Below are 8511 nucleotides of genomic sequence, written 5' to 3' on the forward strand. Positions count from 1 at the left end.
CATTTTTTTGTTATTATCATATTTATCTTTTATGTTAAAAAAGTAAAAAGATCAATCTCATTTTATTTTTATTTTTATGAGAAATAATAGTGTAAAAATAATATAAATACATTTTTATTTCCCCCAAATTTCTCTAAATATAGTTTTATTTTTTTATAAAAATTACATAATTTTAATTTCTTATGAGAATCCAATAACATATTTTTATTATCGAGAATTTAATGATTATGTATTTTCGGTGTAAAATAGATTTACATATCAATTAATAAAAAATTTCAAATATATATCACTTCTAAAATATTTATTCTAAAAGTCAAAAAATTTATGAAACATAATTATTTATTAAGTGTAATTGAATTAGAGTGTGAAAATATTTTATATTTTTAATACATAATCTATTTTCTCTTTTATTAAAATATAAAATAGGAAGTTTAAATTTTTATAAAACTAAAAAATGTTAAAATATTTATAAAAATAAAAAAATATAGCACTAGTTTTTCACTTAAAAAAACGTGAACCAATTCTAGTGGTGCCACTTCCTGTCCACATGACACATACACGTGGATCCATTCTCCCCCCCTCCCCCTTTTTTTTTTCTTTTCTTTTCTTCCTTTTGGCATGCATGCTTTAGTACCACAATAATAAAACAATAAATGAACAATGAAAAAATATTAAATAAACAAACTGCTTAAACCCCACCACTCTATAAAACGACCCCACCTCACTTCTCGCAGACTCACCCTCACCGTCAGCACCAGATAGATTCAAGATTCTCAACTACTACCCAACAAAAGCGATCGAAGAAGGGAACTAAAAACCAAACCAGTGTATCACTCTCACCCCAGAAATTCATTGTTGTGTGGCACAACAAACTTCACCAATGATGAATGCCCTCACAAGCTCTTGTTCTAAGGCCATGGTCGAGACCCTAGGTCCCTTCTCTCCCAGAGTTCCCCTTTGTGTTTCTGATAGACCCGAATTCTGCTTCACCCTTCGTTCCAAAAATGAGAAAAAGGGATGGAATTTATTGCTCCTGAAACTGGTTCGAAACAATGATCTTTACCCTGTTCATGCAGTGCCACCAGAGGACCAGGTTTGCTTCTTTTTTTTTTCTTTCTATGCTTAGTTTCACATTTTTGTTTTTCTTTGTTGGAACTATCATGGTTCTTTTTGTTGTTCTTGGTCCTCTTGAGGTGTTTCTTGTTTGCATGTTAGGAACATGATTGCTTTCAAGTGGGGGTGATTCTTGTTGGGTTTTCAAAATATGCTTCTTTTTCTTTTCTTGCTTTTTTTTTTCTTTCCTTTTTCTGAAATTTCGTGTTTGCTAGTAGCTTGCCCAGTTTCTTCTCACCTTTTGGTTTCTTTTTATACGCCAAATATTCTCCCTTTTGTATGAGTATGCGTAGATCCAAAACTTGTTACGAAACATTTCGTATTACTGCTATGCTATCTGATTCCGTTGACACTTTCTTTTTTTGTTTCCCTTTTATGGGAATGGTTATTTCTTGAAATGTTTGGCGACTTCAACAATTTACTTTGTTTTTTATAGCTTGGTACGATTCTTTCCAGCATATTTCGGGTTTGAAGTTTTCTCTGTTGCTTTGGTGTTACTGGTGGAGCCTCTTTACTGTCTTGAGAATTTATTTCAATGATTTTGTATAATTCAAGAAGATATGAGCCAAATGAAAGACAAAACTTAGATGCAATTTCTTAATACTTTTAGTACTGTTTTTCAATTGGAGTTGGAGTTTCACCTCAATAATTCGTGTTATAAATTTTGCATTAAAAATTAGCTTAGATTACCTAATTAAAACTCCAATTCTGATTGGAGAACAACACTAAAAGAGTCAAATTCTGATTGCAGAACAACACTAAAAGTATTTAAAGAACAATATCCATGTTTTGTTCCCAAACTAATTGGCTTTTCTGTTATGTGGGGAAATTCGTTAAGAAATGGTTGTCTAGTTGTTGTATTTACATTAAATAAATTGAGAACGTACAAGATTTTGGCATGTTTGATGAGACAGTCTCTTGGCCCGAATAAAATGTTGCAGGTGGACTTGGAAACTGTGGAGCCTCAGGCTCAACAAAGTGAACAAACAAGTGGGTTCTAATGACCTTTTGTATTTTTTCTACTACATATATATGCCATGGAACTCAAAATCCCAACATTGTAATTTGTTGTGCAGATGAATCAAAGTTTGTACGTGTATCGTTCCAGTTAGAAAAGACTTGTAATTTTGGTGAACAATTTCTTATAGTTGGAGGTGATCCTGTGCTTGGTTCATGGGACCCTTTAGAGGCATTACCCATGACATGGTCTGAAGGACATGTATGGGCTGTGGAGCTGGTGAGTAAAATCTGTTCAGAATTTGAAAATATTGTTGGATCAAAAACTTTTATAAATGTTGTATATGCTTCCTTTGTGTAATCAGGATATGCCTGCTGGACAAACATTCCAGTATAAGTTCATACTGAAAGGAGAAGGGGGGGATATTATTTGGCAGCCAGGGTCAGATCGATTGATCCACACTTGGGAAACTATGAATAGAATAGTTGTTCTCGAAGATTGGGAGAATGTAGAACTTCAGGAAATTACAGAGGAAGATCAACTTGCCGAGCCAAATGAGGAACCCCAGGTTGGCTTTGAAGTGCCAACTTTAGCTGAATTTCTTAATAATCCTCAAGAAGAACTGGATTCCAAAGCATTGGAAATATCATCTGTAGGAGATACCCAAATTCATGCTGTGGAGGAACCACTTGCTGAAACAGTCCGGCAACAAATCACTGGTAATAGTATTTCTTCCTCAATGGAAAAGCCAATGTCTATTGTTGTAGAAAACATCAGTTCTTCGGAGGATCTCATCAGCAGTATAAGCCACAAAAGTAATAAAAAGAGTATACTTCAACCAAGTGAAGAATCTGCAGATAGTCCAGGAAATGATGATATAATACATGATCTTGGTCAAAATGGAAATGCTGCATCACTGGAGAATCAGGAAAAGACAATTGTGGAAAGCAGCTTATTTGATCTTGAAGAAGGTCCTGTTCTTGTACCTGGCTTAACAATACCACCAACTGAGCCAACTGATGAACCAGACCAAGGTGAAGTTCAAGAAACGACTAAAAAGGACACTTCAGTTGAAGCTTTTGAAACTCAGGATCAGAACATAGCTGAGGTAAACACTTGATGAGTGTGTCCTTCCCTTTCTCCTTCCCTTCTAACCTTTTCCCTACTTTACTTGTCCACAACTACCTTTGACAGAGAATTGCTTGATTCTGTTTCTTTTGAAGAACAAGTTATTTTGAGCTTAGGGTTTGAACTTTCAAATCCTGTTTGAGGATAGGTGAATAAATAATAAACAGTAGTATCCTGTTCTGTTTGTACCATCATCTATGTTTATCAACGAAGGGAATTTTTTCCATCTCCATGGTGCATCAGCTTGTTTCTCATACATAATGAAAGCATCTAAAGGCTAAGGGAAAGAAGAAAAACTGTTTCTATTCTTATTGTTACCATTAATTAAATGAATCTTGACCATTGATGAAGTGCTTTTACAATTATATGGTAAAATGTTTAACATTTTGCAATTAGTTTTTGGTTGTTTGAATTACAGAAACCAATAATTGTCAAAATTTATTCAGAGTCTGGAACTGGTTAGAAAGACTAATCCAACATTCCATCTAGCTTTGCCATAAATTATATTCACATCTTATAATACAAGTTTCCCCATTATACAAAATACAGTAACTCCTTACTTACCCTTGACTACAAGCAACTGACACGTGTTTTGCAATAAATTTCCAATAAAGTTTCCCCATTATATAAATAGAATAACTCCTTGCCCTTGACTACAGGCATCTGACAGTTGTTTTGCAATAAATTTCTGATAAATGTTGAGCTTCATAGGGATGGGCAGTTTTTGCCATTTTTAAGCCGGTGTATAGAAACTTGCCTTGGGTAGTTTGAGCATGTGTGGAGAAGACAGATATACTAATTTCTAGAGGTAGAGAGATATTAAGAGTAATATTTGCTTGTCAGAAATAATATCTATATATAGAGCACTTATCTATAGTCAATGTGTGTTTATCATTTTAATCAAATATAATGAGTTACTTTATTGGTACTTCTCTCCTCTTCTTTAAGCTGTATGATGTGTGGCCACATTTATTTTCATCTCTTCTCACTTTTCTAATAAGAGAAACCAATAAAAATTATAGTCAAAAACATTGAAAAGGGTCTAAAAATTCGTATTTTGTCCATATTTACAGTAGAATATTATGGCATTGTTTGACTCTTGTAGTTGAATCCATATAATGAGAGTAGGGTTGGTGATGATTTTGCATTCTTTAAATCATGCAGCTGTTAAGTAGTTTGATAACTCTTTAATGTTGTGCTTAAACTGAAAATGTTCAGTTCAGCAAGGAGGAAGAAACTGATGATGCCATACCCCAAGAGATAAATGCAACCATCAATAATGGACCAGAGCTGCTTTACAATAAACAACATGAAGAGTCTCATTTGTCCCCAGAAATGGAAGACTGGCCAAACTACGAGCCAGATGATGACAATACCGTGCAAAATGACATCAAATGGGGCCAAGACACGGTAAACAAGTTTCTAACAAAACTTGGATTCTTTTGATGGCAAACTTCAAAGAACCAAGGGAAGAAAACTTCATTGAAACTGGTCATGAGTTTTGTGATCATTCTGATCCATTTGCCAAAATTTTGATTTTCCTGGTAAATATGGCATGTTATGTGATGATGGTTGTTGAGTGTATGCTATGCTGCCATGTACTTACATTGGAATAATTCTTTCAGTTTTGGCCACTTCTGTAATCTGTATAGTACTAGGAGTTTCATGGGCGATAGATAGCGCATCTGCTGTATATCATATCATAGTGATAGTGATTTGTAACATGTATCTGTTGTAATAAGTTCTATGAAATGCTTCTAATTTCTATCTTTTTCCTATTTCGTTCTTAAAATTATGGGAAATTGTAGATGTTATTATGTGCATAGAATTGTGTGCGCTAATTGCTAATTTAATGTAGTAGTCTAGGAAACCACTTTGAATTCGTCTTCACTTGGATTTGGATGCTCAGATTTCTCAATTCTTGACCTACATATGCCAACCACATTTTATTCTATGACAATAGAGTATGGCATTGGTGGAGGTTAGAAAATAATTAATTTATTGTTACAATGTATTTTTATAATTATTTTTATTTTTCATGTATTTGGTTTAAGGAAAGTGAGAACAAAAAAAAATATCTCACATAAATTTTAAGTTTTTCTTCAATGTTTTAAACATAAATAGAAGAATGAAACATATTTTTTTACTTTTTCATTTTCTTTTTGTTTTCACATCTTCCAAATACATTCTTATAATATTTTCTTATATTCCTCATACTACAAGGAAAAGTTATAAAAATTATAAATAAAAAGAGAATTAATAAAACACGCTCTTTAAAAGTATTTTTTTAATATGCTTATATTATTAATTAAAATTAATAAAATAACATAAGAGATTCATTAAACAAAATATAAAACTCATAAGATTTTGACTAATATAATGTTTACTTAAAAAGGCATCTTAGAAGATTTATTCTTAACATTTCTCAGAAGAATAGAATTTTTCTGAGAAAATTAGTGTTACTTCATCTTGAATTCTCATAAAGTATGCATCTTTTTATTCTGTAACTTTACCAAAGGCATATGGGTTGGGTGTAGATAATCATTATAGGTAGATCATACTCACGCATATATATATTCGGCAAAGAGAAGAGCTGGGTAACATGCTGCCTCAACGGTGGTATTCGTGCTACATAGCAGCTCTGCAATCAAAGTCAATATTTTAGGGGCCTGTTACTAAAGTAAAGATGAATGTTGTTGTCGGTGGATTCTGATTAATAAATTACAAGGGGAAAATATAATTAAAATTTTTTATCAATGTATTTTATCATAATTTTTAACATATTTTAATGCAATTTTTATTATATAAAAAGTTTTAACATTACCCCTTCAGACTTAAATTTTAACAAATTTATCAATCAACCATATGAATTAAGGAATTTATTTAATAACATTTAATTTAAGTTTTTTTTTCTTTCTGAAATACCTTTCATAGTAGTACTTGTACTTGTAGAAAAAAATAAATAATTAAAAAAATATTTTATTAAATGAAAAATATAATAAAAATATTATCATTAAATGAAATAAAAATTAATTCATATTTATTTATATTTAAATAAAAAAATTATTGTTTATATTTAGGTTTAAAGAAAATAATTATTAAGGTTGTGTTTAATTTGAAGGATGAAAATAATATAAAAATTATATCTTTTGTGTGAAATTTATATGTTTTAATTTTAAAATTTATCTTTTTTTTTATTCCCTAAATCAAAGCTAAAATAATTAATAAAAAAAAGTCAATAAAAAGGAGTTTATCAAAACTGCTTTGAAAATTTAAACTGACTGGATTTCGTGGTATGTGTGAAGTTGACAGCGTACGACTTTGGGAGTCATAACTTTAGGCGTATCTTGTGAGTTGTGACATGTTTGGAAGCGGTGTCAGATAGTACCAGTAAGGCAGTAAACTTTGGATTAAGATCTGCCGCAGAGACAGACAGTTATTAAACTGCATGAATCTCAACAACCATTAAGATTATATTTACTCAAGTTAAATCAGATCCTGCTAAATTAACTAATTAATAAATATTCTAAAAACATTGGTTAATATATTTAAAATAAGTTTTTTTTATAGAAATGAATGTTGAAAATATACGGGAAATTTCAATAAAAGTATCAGCCAACAATGTGAAAATTGACAGGTTTTTTTTATTTCAACGATCTTAAATTCAAATTATAAATATGCAGTTTACTTAAATATTTGGAGGAGATAAATTGTTATTAATAGTAGATTAGTAGTAGTTCTATACAACTCCAATGGAGTGCTAGAAACTTATAATTTCTAAAAAAAATGCATTTAGAAACGTATTAGTGATATTTTTAACTTTAAAAAGTGATATGTTTATAAAAACTTTATAATTTGTACACCCATTAACATGTGGCTTTAGAAGACGTTTGGCTGCAAGAAAAAGTATTTTTATATCCAGAAATCATGATTTCTAAAAATTATGATTCTTAAAGATTGATGTTTTATACGAATAATTAAAAAAATGTTTGATTTTTTACAAAATATTCCTAAAAATATTTCCACGTGTTTTGGGAATTAAAAAAAATCATGCTTAGATATAGTAAAACTTTTTTAGCATATAATTTTTTTTTACAAAAATACCTTTTGTTAAAATAACTTCGTTATATATATATTTTTTACTCTAATCTTATTACTAACATGAAGTTAAACGATATATATATATATATAACAGTGAAAAGAGATCAAACGGATAGATAGGGAAAGAGATCAAACGGATAGATAGGATGTAAGAATATATTATGAATATATGCAGTATGACCAAGAGTTAAATAGAAATTATAATATCAAAAGAAAATGGTAAAACAAATTAAAATGAAAGCAACATAAAAGAAACCGAAGTGGCAATAGAGCCACACAATATCGATAAGGGGAGAGAAGAGAAGAAACCGAAGCGATGGCAGAACCGTACAGGACCGGTCAAGAGGGAGAAGAGATATGAAGAGAAAACTTTGAATTTATTGAAATCGAAAGAAAAACTTACAAAGATTGTTTCCTAGAGTTTCTCTCTCTAAAAATAGAGATCTGACTACCTGAAAAGGTACCTCACAAATGGGCCGAGAACTCCTTAAATAGCCATAAAATTTACTGTAGCTACAGTGCCAGTTTCGTGATCGAAACTATTTACAAAGTACATGTAATTTTTTAATTAATCATCATTTAGAGAAATACCAAAACAATCATTTTCATTTTGGTAGAAAGGGTCGTCATCTTCTTTTGAAGAATTGTTATCTTCCTTCTTTGAGGAAGAGCCTTTATCTTCTTCTTGTTGGAGAAGCTGTAGGACTTCTTTTAGATTTTGTGCCAGAATTTCTTTTGACTTGGAACTAGAAAGGAAAGCAGCTAATTGAGACTTCTGATTGAGGAATAAAGAAGTCTCAGGATTAGCAACTTTCAAAAATTCTGGATGGGCTTGAAACCAGATTCTCACTTGATCTGGTGCTGCTTTTGATGTATCAAACTAATTCCACCACTTGATAAATGCATGATGTTGCAGTGATGGAAACTGCTTGTTGTTTTCAGTTTTCCCATATCTGTATTGCCATGAAAATATCCACGACAATGCAAAATTGGAAAAGTATTTTAGGTCTACAGGGATTCGTGATTCCTGAGAATTGAACATTTTTTTGAACTGATCAAACCCTTGTTGGACTTGCTCCGGGTAGATATCAAAGTTTGGTCCAAAAAAGTCCCACCGTTGGAGGAACCAATTTGGAAAATTATAGACGGTGTTAGTTTTGAAATAAATAAGCCAAGAATGTTTGAATTTGTTATTTTGATGCCAGAATACA

General features: G+C 31.1%; 1 protein-coding gene across 1 annotated transcript; it reads left to right on the plus strand.

The window, feature by feature from the left end:
- The first annotated feature begins 730 nt into the window (after positions 1 to 730).
- LOC114406162 lies at positions 731 to 4977 on the plus strand. The gene is made up of 5 exons (XM_028368760.1): positions 731 to 1093; positions 2055 to 2103; positions 2190 to 2350; positions 2436 to 3179; positions 4418 to 4977. Exons 1-5 carry the CDS (start codon positions 881 to 883, stop codon positions 4643 to 4645), a joined length of 1395 nt encoding a protein of 464 aa, XP_028224561.1. The 5' UTR covers positions 731 to 880; the 3' UTR covers positions 4646 to 4977.
- The last annotated feature ends 3534 nt before the right edge of the window (positions 4978 to 8511 follow it).

This window comes from Glycine soja, chromosome 3 (genome assembly GCF_004193775.1).
Source record: "Glycine soja cultivar W05 chromosome 3, ASM419377v2, whole genome shotgun sequence".
In the NCBI taxonomy this organism is placed as follows: domain Eukaryota; kingdom Viridiplantae; phylum Streptophyta; class Magnoliopsida; order Fabales; family Fabaceae; genus Glycine; species Glycine soja.